At 39.3% G+C, this 17,618-nt stretch overlaps 1 protein-coding gene across 1 annotated transcript in view; it reads right to left on the reverse strand.

The window, feature by feature from the left end:
- Positions 1–17,618, reverse strand: part of EGFL6 (EGF like domain multiple 6) — a 354,943-nt gene that overhangs the window by 233,278 nt on the left and 104,047 nt on the right. The window contains exons 2-4 of the mRNA XM_053707585.1: positions 15,717–15,832; positions 11,186–11,278; positions 1,245–1,364 (exon numbers count right to left, since the gene is read on the reverse strand). Of these exons, the coding sequence (XP_053563560.1) occupies positions 1,245–1,364; positions 11,186–11,278; positions 15,717–15,832 (329 nt within the window). The remainder of the gene's footprint in view (positions 1–1,244; positions 1,365–11,185; positions 11,279–15,716; positions 15,833–17,618) is intronic.

A 17,618-nucleotide genomic window follows, 5' to 3' on the forward strand; every position in this document is an offset into this window, starting at 1 on the left:
CATCTTGAGTATTGTGTGCAGTTCTGGAGGCCATATCTTCAGAAGGATATTAACAAACTTGAATCTGTGCAAAGGAGGGCTACCAAAATGGTACATGGTCTAAAAAATAAAACTTACCAGGATAGGCTCAATGACCTAAATATGTATAGCTTAGAGGAGAGAAGGGAAAGAGGTGATATGATAGCAACTTTCAAGTACATTAAAGGGTTTAGTAAAACTGAGGCTCTGGGTATTTTACATAAAATGGAAAATTCAAGAACAAGGGGTCATGAGCTCAAGCTAAAGGGTAGTAGATTCAGGAGTAATTTGAGGAAGAACTTCTTTACAGAAAGAGTGATTGATTTATGCAATAAACTTCCTCATGAGGTAGTAGCAACAAACACTGTGGGGGACTTTAAAAATGCATGGGACAAGCATAAGGCTATCCTACGAACTAGATAAGTTTATACTGTTAGGTAAGGTCGGGCAGACTTGCTGGGCCTATGGCTCTTATCTGCCGTCAATATCTATGTTTATTTAATAGAATTAGGAATTCTATAAAGATATTTAGTTTAGAAAAAAATTGAAAGTAACCAAAAAGTGCTAATTCTCATTGGGCAAATTTCACTAAAGCGGTCTTTGGCCTCCAGCTTTGCCATCTCATACGATATCTCATGTCCTCATTGTTCAGCGAATCAGCTACATAGAATGACATAGGAACTGGCGAGACTGGAGAGGCATTTAATATTTTTTGCCAGTAATTATTATAAATTTATCATTTTCCTTCAATTTTCAAAAAAACTAAATATTAAAAGTCATAATGACTTTTTACAAAGCAATAACTGACTATATAACAAGCACTAGACGATTAATACAATTATTGTCAAGACCACTAATTTGAGAAATTTGATAACATTTGTAGCAAACTGTATGCCAGTCAAGAGGATGACTTTTCAGGACATCTGCTTTTAATATATGGTATAAGAATGTGCATTTTTAAGATTTCATTCTAAATTATAACAGTAAGGAATAGCTCAGTTTACATCATAAGTAACCACTTGAACAAAAACAGGATAAAATGAAGGAAAGTCAATCCTCACACACACACAAAATAAATGCGATACATAATTATTTATGATTTATTTTTCTTCCTCACCTAGTTTGCTTTGTGATATCTTGAGATTTGTGAAATAAATGTCTGCCACATTTAGCCCTAACCTGGAAAAGAAACAGTATATACATATGGGAATGTTATGATAACTTACTTGAACAAGAGCCATCTGGCATCAACATATACCCATTTAGACAATAGCACTTGTAGCTGCCGTGAGTGTTCATACATCTGTGTTCACAAGGTCGTGGCTTAAGACCACATTCATTGAGATCTGCAAAAAACATTGCATTCAGAAATATGTAGACACTAGTTTTTATATTTTATTTTGCCAAGTAACTCATTCTAAGTGGAAAAGAAATGGAGTTCAGTTTAAGTTCAAGGATCATTCTATAACTTAAAGGGACATTGTACTCTATCATGCATATGAAAGATCAGCATTTACACATGTATATATAGCATATATAACTGAAATGTGTGTCCTATTTCAGGCGAAGCAAAGCCAAAAGTTAACTAGAATTTTTCAAGTTTTAAACAAATTTTTCTGATATGTATTTGGAACTGTATGACAAAGCATAATATTTTACTTTAGATGAAACAAAGAAAAAAAGATAACTGCAATGTCCCTTTAACCTACAGCATCATAAAGAAAATAATATAACTATGCAAATAGACACTATTATTGCAAATTGAAATGCCCCGTATTTTAGAAATAATACAGGGATCAGCGTAAAAGAATAATTAAAGGGACATTAAACCCAAACAGTTTCTTTCCAGTTTAGTTCTGTTATCAAATTTGCTTCAGTCTCTTGGTGTAATGTCTTGAAAGAGCAGCAATGCACTACTGGTTTCTAACTCAAAACATGGGTGTATATATGCAGCCACCAATAAGCAGCTAGAACCTAGGTTCTTTGCTGCTCCTGAGCTTACCTAGATAAACCTTTCAGCAAAAGATAACAAGAGAAGGAAGCGAATTAAATAATATAAGTAAATTGGAAAGTTGTTTAAAAACAGAATTTATGTTTACCTGATAAATTACTTTCTCCAACGGTGTGTCCGGTCCACGGCGTCATCCTTACTTGTGGGATATTCTCTTCCCCAACAGGAAATGGCAAAGAGCCCAGCAAAGCTGGTCACATGATCCCTCCTAGGCTCCGCCTACCCCAGTCATTCGACCGACGTAAAGGAGGAATATTTGCATAGGAGAAACCATATGATACCGTGGTGACTGTAGTTAAAGAAAATAAATTATCAGACCTGATTAAAAAACCAGGGCGGGCCGTGGACCGGACACACCGTTGGAGAAAGTAATTTATCAGGTAAACATAAATTCTGTTTTCTCCAACATAGGTGTGTCCGGTCCACGGCGTCATCCTTACTTGTGGGAACCAATACCAAAGCTTTAGGACACGGATGAAGGGAGGGAGCAAATCAGGTCACCTAAATGGAAGGCACCACGGCTTGCAAAACCTTTCTCCCAAAAATAGCCTCAGAAGAAGCAAAAGTATCAAACTTGTAAAATTTGGTAAAAGTGTGCAGTGAAGACCAAGTCGCTGCCCGACATATCTGATCAACAGAAGCCTCGTTCTTGAAGGCCCATGTGGAAGCCACAGCCCTAGTTGAATGAGCTGTGATTCTTTCAGGAGGCTGCCGTCCGGCAGTCTCATAAGCCAATCTGATGATGCTTTTAATCCAAAAAGAGAGAGAGGTAGAAGTTGCTTTTTGACCTCTCCTTTTACCAGAGTAAACAACAAACAAGGAAGATGTTTGTCTAAAATCCTTTGTAGCATCTAAATAGAATTTTAGAGCGCGAACAACATCCAAATTGTGCAACAAACGTTCCTTCTTTGAAACTGGATTCGGACACAAAGAAGGCACGACTATCTCCTGGTTAATGTTTTTGTTAGAAACAACTTTCGGAAGAAAACCAGGTTTAGTACGCAAAACCACCTTATCTGCATGGAACACCAGATAAGGAGGAGAACACTGCAGAGCAGATAATTCTGAAACTCTTCTAGCAGAAGAAATTGCAACCAAAAACAAAACTTTCCAAGATAATAACTTAATATCAACGGAATGTAAGGGTTCAAACGGAACCCCCTGAAGAACTGAAAGAACTAAGTTGAGACTCCAAGGAGGAGTCAAAGGTTTGTAAACAGGCTTGATTCTAACCAGAGCCTGAACAAAGGCTTGAACATCTGGCACAGCTGCCAACTTTTTGTGAAGTAACACAGACAAGGCAGAAATCTGTCCCTTCAAGGAACTTGCAGATAATCCTTTCTCCAATCCTTCTTGAAGAAAGGATAGAATCTTAGGAATTTTTACCTTGTCCCAAGGGAATCCTTTAGATTCACACCAACAGATATATTTTTTCCATATTTTGTGGTAAATTTTTCTAGTTACAGGCTTTCTGGCCTGAACAAGAGTATCAATAACAGAATCTGAGAACCCTCGCTTTGATAAGATCAAGCGTTCAATCTCCAAGCAGTCAGTTGGAGTGAGACCAGATTCGGATGTTCGAACGGACCTTGAACAAGAAGGTCTCGTCTCAAAGGTAGCTTCCATGGTGGAGCCGATGACATATTCACCAGATCTGCATACCAAGTCCTGCGTGGCCACGCAGGAGCTATCAAGATCACCGATGCCCTCTCCTGATTGATCCTGGCTACCAGCCTGGGGATGAGAGGAAACGGCGGGAATACATAAGCTAGTTTGAAGGTCCAAGGTGCTACTAGTGCATCTACTAGAGTCGCCTTGGGATCCCTGGATCTGGACCCGTAGCAAGGAACCTTGAAGTTCTGACGAGAGGCCATCAGATCCATGTCTGGAATGCCCCACAGTTGAGTAATTTGGGCAAAGATTTCCGGATGGAGTTCCCACTCCCCCGGATGTAATGTCTGACGACTCAGAAAATCCGCTTCCCAATTTTCCACTCCTGGGATGTGGATTGCAGACAGGTGGCAGGAGTGAGTCTCCGCCCATTGAATGATTTTGGTCACTTCTTCCATCGCCAGGGAACTCCTTGTTCCCCCCTGATGGTTGATGTACGCAACAGTCGTCATGTTGTCTGATTGAAACCGTATGAACTTGGCCTTTGCTAGCTGAGGCCAAGCCTTGAGAGCATTGAGTATCGCTCTCAGTTCCAGAATATTTATCGGTAGAAGAGATTCTTCCCGAGACCAAAGACCCTGAGCTTTCAGGGGTCCCCAGACCGCGCCCCAGCCCATCAGACTGGCGTCGGTCGTGACAATGACCCACTCTGGCCTGCGGAAGTTCATCCCTTGTGACAGGTTGTCCAGGGACAGCCACCAACGGAGTGAATCTCTGGTCCTCTGATTTACTTGTATCGTCGGAGACAAGTCTGTATAGTCCCCATTCCACTGACTGAGCATGCACAGTTGTAATGGTCTTAGATGAATGCGCGCAAAAGGAACTATGTTCATTGCCGCTACCATCAAACCTATTACTTCCATGCACTGCGCTATGGAAGGAAGAGGAACGGAATTAAGTATTTGACAAGAGTTTAGAAGTTTTGTTTTTCTGGCCTCTGTCAGAAAAATCCTCATTTCTAAGGAGTCTATTATTGTTCCCAAGAAGGGAACCCTTGTTGACGGAGATAGAGAACTCTTTTCTACGTTCACTTTCCATCCGTGAGATCTGAGAAAGGCCAGGACTATGTCCGTGTGAGCCTTTGCTTGAGGAAGGGACGACGCTTGAATCAGAATGTCGTCCAAGTAAGGTACTACTGCAATGCCCCTTGGTCTTAGCACCGCTAGAAGGGACCCTAGTACCTTTGTGAAAATCCTTGGAGCAGTGGCTAATCCGAAAGGAAGTGCCACGAACTGGTAATGCTTGTCCAGGAATGCGAACCTTAGGAACCGATGATGTTCCTTGTGGATAGGAATATGTAGATACGCATCCTTTAAATCCACCGTGGTCATGAATTGACCTTCCTGGATGGAAGGAAGAATTGTTCGAATGGTTTCCATTTTGAACGATGGAACCTTGAGAAACTTGTTTAGGATCTTGAGATCTAAGATTGGTCTGAACGTTCCCTCTTTTTTGGGAACTACGAACAGATTGGAGTAGAACCCCATCCCTTGTTCCCCTAATGGAACAGGATGAATCACTCCCATTTTTAACAGGTCTTCTACACAATGTAAGAATGCCTGTTTTTTTATGTGGTCTGAAGACAATTGAGACCTGTGGAACCTCCCCCTTGGGGGAAGCCCCTTGAATTCCAGAAGATAACCTTGGGAGACTATTTCTAGTGCCCAAGGATCCAGAACATCTCTTGCCCAAGCCTGAGCGAAGAGAGAGAGTCTGCCCCCCACCAGATCCGGTCCCGGATCGGGGGCCAACAGTTCATGCTGTCTTGGTAGCAGTGGCAGGTTTCTTGGCCTGCTTTCCCTTGTTCCAGCCTTGCATTGGTCTCCAGGCTGGCTTGGCTTGAGAAGTATTACCCTCTTGCTTAGAGGACGTAGCACTTGGGGCTGGTCCGTTTCTACGAAAGGGACGAAAATTAGGTTTATTTTTGGCCTTGAAAGACCTATCCTGAGGAAGGGCGTGGCCCTTACCCCCAGTGATATCAGAGATAATCTCTTTCAAGTCAGGGCCAAACAGCGTTTTCCCCTTGAAAGGAATGTTAAGCAATTTGTTCTTGGAAGACGCATCCGCTGACCAAGATTTCAACCAAAGCGCTCTGCGCGCCACAATAGCAAACCCAGAATTTTTCGCCGCTAACCTAGCCAATTGCAAAGTGGCGTCTAGGGTGAAAGAATTAGCCAATTTGAGAGCACGGATTCTGTCCATAATCTCCTCATAAGGAGGAGAATCACTAGTGATCGCCTTTTCTAGCTCATCGAACCAGAAACACGCGGCTGTAGTGACAGGGACAATGCATGAAATTGGTTGTAGAAGGTAACCTTGCTGAACAAACATCTTTTTAAGCAAACCTTCTAATTTTTTATCCATAGGATCTTTGAAAGCACAACTATCTTCTATGGGTATAGTGGTGCGTTTGTTTAAAGTAGAAACCGCCCCCTCGACCTTGGGGACTGTCTGCCATAAGTCCTTTCTGGGGTCGACCATAGGAAACAATTTTTTAAATATGGGGGGAGGGACGAAAGGTATACCGGGCCTTTCCCATTCTTTATTTACAATGTCCGCCACCCGCTTGGGTATAGGAAAAGCTTCTGGGGGCCCCGGGACCTCTAGGAACTTGTCCATTTTACATAGTTTCTCTGGGATGATCAAATTCTCACAATCATCCAGAGTGGATAACACCTCCTTAAGCAGAGCGCGGAGATGTTCCAACTTAAATTTAAATGTAATCACATCAGGTTCAGCTTGTTGAGAAATTTTCCCTGAATCTGAAATTTCTCCCTCAGACAAAACCTCCCTGGCCCCCTCAGACTGGTGTAGGGGCCCTTCAAAAACAATATCATCAGCGTCCTCATGCTCTTCAGTATTATCTAAAACAGAGCAGTCGCGCTTACGCTGTTAAGTGGGCATTTTGGCTAAAATGTTTTTGATAGAATTATCCATTACAGCCGTTAATTGTTGCATAGTAAGGAGTATTGGCGCGCTAGATGTACTAGGGGCCTCCTGAGTGGGCAAGACTGGTGTAGACGAAGGAGGGGATGATGCAGTACCATGCTTACTCCCCTCACTTGAGGAATCATCTTGGGCATCATTTTCTCTAAATTTTGTGTCACATAAATCACATCTATTTAAATGAGAAGGAACCTTGGCTTCCCCACATTCAGAACACAGTCTATCTGGTAGTTCAGACATGTTAAACAGGCATAAACTTGATAACAAAGTACAAAAAACGTTTTAAAATAAAACCGTTACTGTCACTTTAAATTTTAAACTGAACACACTTTATTACTGCAATTGCGAAAAAGTATGAAGGAATTGTTCAAAATTCACCAAAATTTCACCACAGTGTCTTAAAGCCTTAAAAGTATTGCACACCAAATTTGGAAGCTTTAACCCTTAAAATAACGGAACCGGAGCCGTTTTTATCTTTAACCCCTTTACAGTCCCTGGTATCTGCTTTGCTGAGACCCAACCAAGCCCAAAGGGGAATACGATACCAAATGACGCCTTCAGAAAGTCTTTTCTATGTATCAGAGCTCCTCACACATGCGACTGCATGTCATGCTTCTCAAAAACAAGTGCGCAATACCGGCGCGAAAATGAGACTCTGCCTATGATTAGGGAAAGCCCCTAGAGAATAAGGTGTCCAAAACAGTGCCTGCCGATATTATTTTACAAAATACCCAGATTAAAATGATTCCTCAAGGCTAAATATGTTTATTATATGAATCGATTTAGCCCAGAAAATGTCTACAGTCTTAAAAAGCCCTTGTGAAGCCCTTATTTATTGTCTGTAATAAAAATGGCTTACCGGATCCCATAGGGAAAATGACAGCTTCCAGCATTACATCGTCTTGTTAGAATGTGTCATACCTCAAGCAGTAAAATTCTGCTCACTGTTCCCTCAACTGAAGTTAATTCCTCTCAACAGTCCTGTGTGGAACAGCCATCGATTTTAGTAACGGTTGCTAAAATCATTTTCCTCTTACAAACAGAAATCTTCATCTCTTTTCTGTTTCAGAGTAAATAGTACATACCAGCACTATTTTAAAATAACAAACTCTTGATTGAATAATAAAAACTACAGTTAAACACTAAAAAACTCTAAGCCATCTCCGTGGAGATGTTGCCTGTACAACGGCAAAGAGAATGACTGGGGTAGGCGGAGCCTAGGAGGGATCATGTGACCAGCTTTGCTGGGCTCTTTGCCATTTCCTGTTGGGGAAGAGAATATCCCACAAGTAAGGATGACGCCGTGGACCGGACACACCTATGTTGGAGAAATCACATGCTCTTTCTGAAACATGAAAGCAAACATTTGGGTTTCATGTCCCTTTAATAATGAAGCAAAACCAGGAAATGTAAAATAAATGTAAAAAATAAATAATAATTTAACAATTCATACTTTACACTAGTGATGCGGAATCTGTTGGAGCTCTACAAATAACCGATAATAATAATACACTTACATAGGTATTTATATGCAACATTTGGTATAACACAACTTTATAAAACTGAGGAATACAAATAAGCAATCATTGTGGAAGAAATAGCATCATAGTGATTTACATGCAAGTTCACCTTGAGACAGATCTTTCACAAGCTATAACAAAGTGCCTCTTGGAGCAAAAACAGCAATCGGTGGGCGTAGTACTTGTTGCAAAACTAGAGTATCATGTAAGATATATGATCTCAATTTAGATGGCACGTCCTCCCACAACTCTTTTTTACGCTTTTAATTTTTTTTTCAACACAGCTGAATAACTGAACTGCTAATGCTTTGACCTAACATGACTTTGCTTGATGCTCTTATTTCTAGACCGGGATGTATGTGTGCTGCATGAGCACACAATCTTCGGGTAACAGTGAGAGATATTCACAGCGTGCTTACACAGTATGTGAGTATAAAACTCTGCTTCAGGCGCAGCAGTATACATTGTATATATAGCATAGTACAGGAATGGCACTAGTGATACTGCTTATCTTTATTAACTCATATTTATAATGCTTAAAGGGACAGTCAACACCAGAATTTTTGTTGTTTTAAAAGATAGATAATCCCATAATTACCAATTCCCCAGTTTTGCATAACCAGCACTGTTATATTAATATATGTTTTACCTCTGTAATTACTTTGTATCTAAGTCTCAGCAGACTGCCTCCTTATTTCAGTTCTTTTTACAGACTTGCATTTTAGCCAATCATAGCTGTCTCCATGGTAAATTCACGTGCGTGAGCTCAATGTTATCTATATGAAACACGTGAACTAATGCCCTCTAGTGATGAAAAACTATAAAATGCATTTAGATTAGAGGCGGCCTTTAAGGTCTAAGAAATTAGCATATGAACCTCCTAGGTTTAGCTTTCAACTAAGAATACCAAAAGAACAAAGCAAAATTGTTGATAAAAGTAAATTGGAAAGTTGTTTAAAATCACATGCCCTATTTGAAACATTAAAGTTTTTTTTGTACTTGACTGTCCCTTTAATACATTCTTTTTTTCTGATGAATCCAAGCTCTATATTAGCTATTCAGTTTTAGTTGCTGATATATATATATATATATATATATATATATATATATATATATATATATATATATATATATATTATTTTATTTTTTTTCAACAAAAGATACAAAGATAATTTGATTATAGAAGTAAATGAGAAAGTTGTTTAAATTTGCATGCTCTTTCTGAATCATGAAATAAACATTTATTCCTTTTGCATTTTTTTGGAAGATTATTACCAATTTGGGTATAAACCCACTAATATAGTACTTATTTTTATAGTTTTTTCCATACTGGATGGTACTGCCTCTTCCTGAATATTATATGTAGGTTTTAGTGATATATTTGTATGGTGGGTAGATAGAATTTAAAAAACTCCCCATATGTAGTGAAACTGAATATTCTCATGCTTGCAATCTTCTTCTTTTTTTCTTTCATTAAAGCCATTCCTATCACTTTGTATACACCTTTAATATTAATCAGTACAATTGCTTACAAGACACAGAGGAAACCCCTTCCTAGTTCTCCTTGTACTTTCCTGAATCATCCCAACCTTCAGAAATGTATGCCCTGAAGCATTTTGTTCAGGCATGTAAAGACTTTCCATTGATGGATCACCAGTGATTAACTGCACATCACCTGAGCATTCCATTGCATTGCTGAGAAATTACCAAAAAGTGAACTGAGAGTCAGAGTTAACCATTAAATGACCAAATTGACTCCACTGGTATATGTACTATTTGTGTGCTTATGTTTGTCTGTTTGTGTGTGCGTATGTGTGTGTCTGTGTGTTAGTGCGTGTGTGTATATATATATATATATATATATATATATATGTGTGTGTGTGTTTGTGTATGTGTACATATGTGTGTGCTTTTGTGTGTGTGTATGTGTGTTAGTGCGTATATATACAGTATGTGGGCATGTTTGTGTTCCTGTGTTAATGCATATATATATATATATATACAGTGTGTGTGCATGTGCGTGTATGTGTTAGTGTGTGTATATATGTGTGCATGTGTGTGTGTCTTTTTGTGCATGTTTGTGCGTGTATGTGTATTAGTGCGTGTATATATAAATATATATATATATATATGTGTGTGTGTGTGAGTGTATGTGTGTTAGTGTGTGTATATATGTGTGTGCTTTTGTTTGTGTGTATGTGTATTAGTGGGTATATATACAGTATGTGTGCATGTGTGTGTTTATGTTCCTGTGTTAGTGCATATATATATACAGTATGTGTGTATGTCCGTGTATGTGTTAGTGTGTGTATATATGTGTGCATGTGCGTTTGTGTTTATGTATGTGTATTAGTGCGTATATATACAGTATGTGTGCATGTGTGTGTGTATATGCCTGTATGTGCTAGTGTGTGTATATATGTGTACATGTGCGTTAGTGCGTATATATACAGCATGAGGCCGATTTATCAAGGGCCGAATGGCCCCTGATGTCCCTGTTTCCGCGCGAGCCTTTAGGCTCGCCGGAAACAGCAGTTATTAAGCAGTGGTCTTAAGACTGCTGTTCCCTAACTGGTCCACGGCCTCTGAGGCTGCGGACATCAATCCGCTTGATCTCATACGATCGGGTTGATTGATACCCCTGCTAGTGGCCGATTAGCCATGAATCTGCAGGAGGCGGCATTGCACAAGCAGTTCACCAGAACTGCTTGTGCAATGTTAAATTCCGACAGCGTATGCTGTCGGCATTCAGTGATGTCTTTCAGACATGATCCGTGATGTCTGTCGGACAGACATTTGATAAATTGGGCTCTATGTGTGCGTGTGTGTATGTGTGTGCATGTGTGAGATACAGCTTCTAGATATTCCATACTTCAGATGTATTCAATATGCCCAGCCCTGAAAAGCACTCATTTCTAACTGAAATGAATTTGATAACATAAACATTTACATATGCCTTTACTAATAAATAAAAATGGCAATATATGGAATACCTGTAAAAACTGTACGTGTAACTTACCATGGCTGCAGCTTTTTCCAGTGAATCCAGGAAAACATTTGCATTTGTTTGCCCCCAAACATTCTCCATGCTTACAGCCCTGTTCACAGACAGCTGAGGGATCAAAATAAGAGGAATTACCAACACAAAAATTGCCATAAAAGTGATTAATAAAAACATTGGTCTAAAATTCTCTCGTCTCGAGTCTCTAAATATCAGGTAGCAATAACATTTTTGTACAGTGGCTCCAATCTTGCAGCCCTATTTGCAAAATATCTAAATATTCTCGGCATTGGTTTACTATGTGCAGGTTTGGTCACTATACTGTATATACCACTGTGTGGTCACTATAACCAGCCAGGCAAGGATATTGTGACCTAAGCCTCTATAATACTTATATCTAGTTCATATAAATGCAAGTGTCATAACTGTGTATCCCTAACCATGGCCTCACTGCAATAAATACTACCCTCAACTAGACAGGCGTCTCCACCCCACTATAACCCTATGCATGATCCCAATTACCTTAAACTGGAACTGCTAAGCAATTCCCTTACACCAATACCACCTAACACCCAATAGACCCCCATATGTGGTGTATGTTGATGGATGGAAGATTACAGGGATGGAGGTCATGTGTAGAGTCCCATATTTGTTAGGGGGTACCTCAGAGTGGGGGGGCATTTATTAAAATAAATTATACACTTTCCTATACTTTCACGCCTGTGACTCATGTATCCCATATTCCTTGCACGTGTCTGACATTTTCTCACGTCTCATTGCATTCTCTGAGCATGTTAAACTTGCAGGTCTTGCTGCACAATATGAGAGCTGGTGAGTTTGTTTCAACATAAACAATGCACTTAATTTACTGGTAGAAACAATAAAACATATGTATAAAAAATAAAAATTGATTGCAAGGTAAAGTACAATAAACAGCACAATTTGATTTAAATGGGCTTAAAAATAAATAAATAAAACAAAAAATTTGCTATCAGTACTGGGTGCTCCCTGTCACAATATCCCTCCCCTGTGAGATTATTATACATTATTAGCCAAAATAGATTAAGTACCATTTGTAATTGTAACTACTTATTTATGTAATAAGTGGCTTGCAAGCAAAGTTGCTCAAATCAGATTGTAGGTAAAAACTGTATAACAGCAGCCTCCCAGGGCACATTTCCTAATGTGTAAATAAAAAAAATACAATATGGAAAAGCAATCCAAATACTTCCCCAATTCAACATAGACACAAGTCAGGACAGTTCTGTTTTACAGCTGTTTGCTAATGAATTAAACAGGGTTCTCTGTGTAATTACTATGTCTAAATGCTCTACGTTCATTTCATAGGAATTTATGTTTTCTTTCATCTATTATTATTTACTAGAACATAACAAGAAAAGGATAGCATTAACCTCTTAAGGACATATGTCGGAAGTTTTCCGTCATAAAACAATTGAGCAAACTGAAAGCTGTGTCCTTAAAGGGTTAAACAGCAAAAGAGATCAGACATAAGCAAAGCATAAAAGGTACAGAAATCACCCTGTTGCTGTTCAAAAAGCGTGTACATTTTTATAATTTTAAAAATCTTCTTACATTTGACTTTTTTTGTAGAATGTAAATTATTATATAATATATATAATAACTACAGCTTAAGCTAAAGGGACATTCCGGTCAAAATATAAATGCACAATGATGAATTACATCTTTGAATAGAAATTTGCAATATACTGTACATGTATTGGCAAAAATGCTTCTAGTAAAACTTATCACTGTTTTAGTGTTTTACATTTTTCTCTGCATGTGCATGTGAAACATAGCTAGATATTCTCAGTGCACCAGCATTTTAAATAGTGCAGCTGCTAAGAGCACCAGTGGGTTTGTATCATGTCAGCAATGAACAAATTGAGTTATTACCAGATGATACAGGTACCTTAGGCATTCTGAGCAAGTGCTGTGTTTAAAATGCTGGTGCACGGTGCATACTTAAATAGACTTTTCAAAATGTTTTTGCTAATAAATCTATATTACCAAAATACTTCTATTCAAAACTGAAATGCATCCATGTAAATTTCAATTTTGGCTTGAATGTCCCTTTAATATTTTTATTAGGAGTTAGATGGTTAACAACAAGTAAGCAATAAGATATACTTTTTGTTGTCACTATAAGGGTTATGATATTGAAAACATCTTTATCAGTAGTGATTTAACCCCCAAAAAGTTGAAGGGATAGGAAACTGTAATGTAATTTTAAGACACTTTTAAATTCCCTTCTGTTTTCAAATGTGCTTTGTTCTCTTGGTATCCCTTGTTAAATAAGAATATGCACATATCCTACACTAGTGAGAACTAGCTGCAGATTGGTGCCTGCACACATTTGTCTCTTGTGACTGGCTAACTAGATGTGTTCATCTAGCTGCCAGTAGGGCAATACTGTACCTTCAGCAAAGGATAACAAGAGAATGAAGCAAATTTGAAAAAAGAAGTAAATTGGAAAGTTTTTTATTTTATACTATCCAAATCATAAAAGTACATTTTAGGATTTCCTGTTCTTTTAAAGTATCGCTTGGGAGCCACAGAGAACTGCTGATCCAGAGTGGAAACTGATGCTGATCTAATCAGCTGGATCTTGTTACTAGCGCTGTTAATTGGATCAACGTCAGTTTCTACTTGGTACTAACAGTATTATTATTATTATCAGGTTCTTGTAGAGCGCCAACAGATTCCGCAGCGCTGTAAACATAGTCGGTGTACAGGATAGCTTTTGTAGGGGTCAAGTGGGTAGAGGGCCCTGCCGAGAGTTTCACTGTTGTAGTCGGCTCTTATGAAGCGATCTGTAAACAGCTGGGCCCATAGGCTTACATTCTAAGGGGTTCAAGGGGAAAGCAATGGAGTTGGGAAAGGTTAGTATTGGTTGTATGCATCCCTGAATAGTAGAGTTTTTAGGGAGTGCTTGAAGCTGTTAAAACTAGGGGAGAGTCTTATGGAGCGAGGCAGGGAATTCCACAAGATGGGGGCCAGTCTGGAGAAGTCCTGTAAACGGGAATGTGAGGAAGTAACAAGAGAGGAGGAGAGGAGGAGATCCTAAGCTGATCGAAGGGGACGGGAGGGAGAGTATCTAGAGACAAGTTCTGAGATGTAAGGGGGAGCAGTGCAGTTGAGAGCTTTATATGTCAGGGTGAGGATTTTATGTTTAATCCTAGAGGAAAGAGGAAGCCAGTGAAGGGATTGGCAGAGAGGTGCAGCAGATGAAGAGCGACGAGTAAGGAAGATAAGCCTGGCAGAGGCATTCATAATGGATTGTAAAGGAGCTATGTGGCAGCTAGGTAGACCAGAGAGGATGGAGTTGCAGTAGTCGAAGCGAAAGGATGAGAGAGTGGATTAAAATCTTGGTTGTGTAAGGAAATGTCTAATTTTAGCGATGTTTTTAAGGTGGAAGTGGCAGGCTTTAGCCAAGGACTGAATGTGAGGAGTGAAGGAAAGATCTGAGTCAAGTGTGACCCCAAGACATCGGGCGTGCGGGGTAGGGGTAATAATGGAGTTATCAACAGTTATAGAAATTTTGGGGGTGGAGACATTGGAAGAAGGGGGAAAAATAAGGAGTTCAGTTTTGGAGAGATTTAGCTTAAGGTAGTGAGAGGACATCCAAGATGAGATGTGAGAAAGACAGTTAGTGACACGGGTTAGTAAGGAAGGAGGTAGGTCTGGTGCAGAGAGGTAGATTTGGGTGTCATCAGCATACAAATGGTATTGAAACCCATGGGACTTTATTAAGGAACCTAGTGACGATGTGTAGATTGAAAAGAGAAGGGGACCAAGGACAGAGCCCTGAGGTACCCCAACATAAAGTGGTAACGGGGCAGAGGATGCTCCAGAGAAGGCTACACTAAATGTACGGTTAGTCAGATAGGAAGAGAACCATGAGAGAGCTGTGTCACAGATGCCGAAGGATTGGAGGGTTTGGAGCAGAAGAGGGTGGTCAACAGTGTCAAAGGCTGCAGACAGGTCAAGGAGGATAAGCAGAGAGAAGTGGCCTTTGGATTTTGCTGTAAGTAGGTCATTGGTAACCTTGACAATTGCTGTCTCTGTAGAGTGATGGGAACGAAATCCAGATTGCAGTGGGTCAAGAAGAGAGTTTAGTGTAAGAAAATGGGATTGACTTGCATAAACTAGATTTTCGAGGAGCTTTGAGGCAAGAGGGAGTAGGGAAATAGGGCGGTAATTGGAAGGGGAGGTTGGATCGAGGGATGTTTTTTTGAGGATAAGTGTGACCAGTGCATGTTTTAGAGATGCTGAGGGAGAGGTTGAAAATGTGTGTGAGTATGGGGTTGAGGGTAGAAGAGAGGGAGGGGAGTAGCTGTGAGGGGATGGGGTCGAGGGGACAGGTAGTAACAGTATGCGTTTAACCATATGGCACACCGCATTGCAGGTTCTCTAGTGATAAAATTACATGCTCTAACAAATTAGAGCAATTAGAGTGCAATTTGTTTTACTATAATGGCTGCTTAAAAACCACCCGGTTCAGAAATGTATTCTAAATAAAGGAAATTACCTTCACATTGTCCTTTGCTGTTCCTCTTCCAGCCATAGCAGCAATCAGTTTTAGAACCATAACGGCATAACCCTGGTGCGTTTGGCGATGTTATGAGGTGTCTGGGATGTCTGGAGCTGCATTTAAAGAAACAGGGTTAACATACATCTTAAAGGCTCAAAAAGTGCAAATTACATGAGGCGTTTTATACACCTTGTTTTTAAATAGCTGGTGGTGAACAGGATTTGTGCTTATCGATTTAAAAGACACCATTGTAGGTAACAAAAGCCACCTTAATGTCTATTGTGGATATAATAGACAATATAAATAGGCAAAAAAATACCTTGTAATTGAAAGAGTTACCTATAGGCTTGCAATAAATTAACATACTGACCAAATATTAACACTTTCTGAATCCATTAACACTTTTTGCTGCAATTGTTTTTAAATTACATCATTTCTGCCACCACTTGCCTTATTTGGAGCAGTCAATCCAGATGTATTAACTGAGTAGACACCGGTGTTACATTGCCATTTGTAATATCTTATACTATCACCTTTGCTTAGGCCTATTAGAGACAGTTATTTGTTTTTTACTTTTACGAATGCAGTCCAAGCTACTGTATCTCCATCTTCTACATAACCTTTTGTTGAATTCTGAATATGATGATGTGATAAGCAAGGAAGTTTACAGATGTCAGAAAAAAGATTAAGACGCGCTAACCCACTCAAGCAATCACGTTTACTTTAAACTTGTAATATGAGCGGAAAACCCAACGTGCGCAAACACTTGCGATAAACCCATTATCGATTGCGCATAACTATTAGCGCTGCATTCATAATCTAGCCCAAACTGTTACGTCCTTATTAACCACAGACATATCACTAAGCTAAAAATATTTCTATCATGTATATGAAATAACACCATTAACAAATGTTAGAAATTTTGTGGTGGGAAAAAAAGGTAAAGTTGTTTATTTTTAAATTGAAAGATAAGGGCAGTGCTGGTCTGTACAGATTTTAAATGCGGGATATGCTAAAATGAAAGACTCAGGGATGCCACATTTCTGGAAAAAATACATGTGCTAAAATTGTTTAATAGGACATAAAAGTGCAAAAAAGAAAATGCTCTAATATGTGAGAGGGAGCAGTTTATTATTGCACTGTTGCTTGCACATAACTATCGGCTAGATTTAGAGTTCTGCGTTAGCCGTCAAAACCAGCGTTAGAGGCTCCTAACGCTGGTTTTGGGCTACCGCTGGTATTTAGAGTCAGTCAGGAAAAGGTCTAATGTTCACTTTGCAGCCGTGACTTTTCCATACCGCAGATCCCCCTACGCCAATTGCGTATCCTATCTTTTCTTTTTTTTTTTTTTTTTTTAAATATATTTTTTATTGAAGTCATAAACAGATACAACCAAAGATTATGCCCCAAAACATTTGCAGAAGAGTGCATATACAATATTGTTAGATACATGTTACAATCAGAACCCTACAGTAAGGGTATAATATATCCATACAGCACACGTAATGTTATAAAATTTGGGCAGTTTACAATAAGACTTCAGTTTTATAATAAAAGAAATTACAATAAAACAGAAATTGTCCTCCCTGGACCATATAGCAAGCGAATTGGAGTGTCTACTCAGATATAATTAGGGTCAGGGGGGATTAGCTTTATAGTTTAAAAGGGAAGGGGAGGGATGCAGCGGGCAAGAGCCGCTTGAAATATAATGGGGGGAGGGGGGGGTGGAGGGCGGAGCCAGCCAGGATATGAATCTTATATTAATTATTATCGGGACTCTAAATGAGCATTAGTTTTAATTGCCAAGTAAACTCTTAAGAATATCTAGATAGGGTATAAATTGGGGTAGATAATTAAAGGGATATAGTGGTGAGCCCTCATTAGTCTCATTATGACCTA

The sequence above is a fragment of the Bombina bombina genome, chromosome 3, assembly GCF_027579735.1.
Source record: "Bombina bombina isolate aBomBom1 chromosome 3, aBomBom1.pri, whole genome shotgun sequence".
Lineage (NCBI taxonomy): Eukaryota > Metazoa > Chordata > Amphibia > Anura > Bombinatoridae > Bombina > Bombina bombina.